Source organism: Acyrthosiphon pisum, chromosome X, assembly GCF_005508785.2.
Source record: "Acyrthosiphon pisum isolate AL4f chromosome X, pea_aphid_22Mar2018_4r6ur, whole genome shotgun sequence".
Taxonomy (NCBI): Eukaryota; Metazoa; Arthropoda; class Insecta; order Hemiptera; family Aphididae; genus Acyrthosiphon; species Acyrthosiphon pisum.
This window is the reverse complement of record NC_042493.1, coordinates 60936962-60937988: the sequence shown is the minus strand read 5'-3', so window position 1 is coordinate 60937988 and position 1027 is coordinate 60936962. Positions and strand designations below refer to the sequence as shown.

At 29.4% G+C, this 1027-nt stretch overlaps 1 protein-coding gene across 1 annotated transcript in view; it reads right to left on the bottom strand.

Annotated features, from left to right (window-relative positions):
* LOC115033142 (zinc finger BED domain-containing protein 1-like) overlaps positions 1 to 1027 on the bottom strand; it is a 2465-nt gene that overhangs the window by 467 nt on the left and 971 nt on the right. The window contains exon 3 of the mRNA XM_029485215.1: positions 706 to 898. Within this exon, the coding sequence (XP_029341075.1) occupies positions 706 to 898 (193 nt within the window). The remainder of the gene's footprint in view (positions 1 to 705; positions 899 to 1027) is intronic.

Genomic DNA, 1027 nt, shown 5'->3' with positions numbered 1-1027 from the left:
TACACTATTTAGTATAGCAAGTACCTATATAATGTTTTGTATAACCACAAATTATATTAATAGTGTATGTCTGTAAGTGATAGTAGTGACAATAGTATTGTCATAAGAGCACATAATGTAACTACCACTACAAAATTATGAGACATGTGATGGGTATTATGTTGATCCACGCTGTTTCCAATGTATAATGGCTTGTTTCACACAAACACAACAAATACATGTAATATATATATTAACTAATAACTAATTAAAATTAAAATAACTAATTCAAAAGAATGTCCAGAATGTATGTGTGGTCAGATATTTATTGTACAATTAAAACCATGATTGTATATTCTATATAATTATTATTATTATTATTATTATTATATGATGTTATGTAATTTATAACTGTGAGTTATTTATTTATTGTTGTGTGTATAGCAGGTACATAATGTTTTGTAGAACCGCAAAATAAAGGTAAAATATGAACTCTAAGGTCAGCTAATTTCTATACAAAGTGTTAATAATTCTAAGCATAAATTCTTGTGTTTTTAGTCATTAATTATTAAGTATACACAAATTATGAAATAATAGAATAGTGAATTAAGCATTGAAGTAATATTACTATAGATATTATCACTACAATATTATGAAAATAATTTATTCAGGAGGAATACTAAATGTATAATAATGTAATGACTTTTGTTTTATCACACAACAAACTAAAACTGCAAACAAGTGAAAGGGTTGACCACCTTCACCTACGAACACGGCTGCTACTTCATTTGCGGTAGGCAGGTTGTTCCGGCCCCTATCCCGGGCCGCGTCTTCAACGAAATGCATTCTCACTGGTCTTGGTGGCCCAGCTGCGGGATCGGCTAAAGCTCTTTCTGCCAGCCACACCTGACGCATGTTCCTGAAACGAATATAGACATGTATATATTTATATATTTATGTTAAACACACTCAATAATTGTGAATTATAATTGGAGTATTTGGAGTTAAAATTTATCTCTATATTGTTAGAAATAATTGTATATGTGTA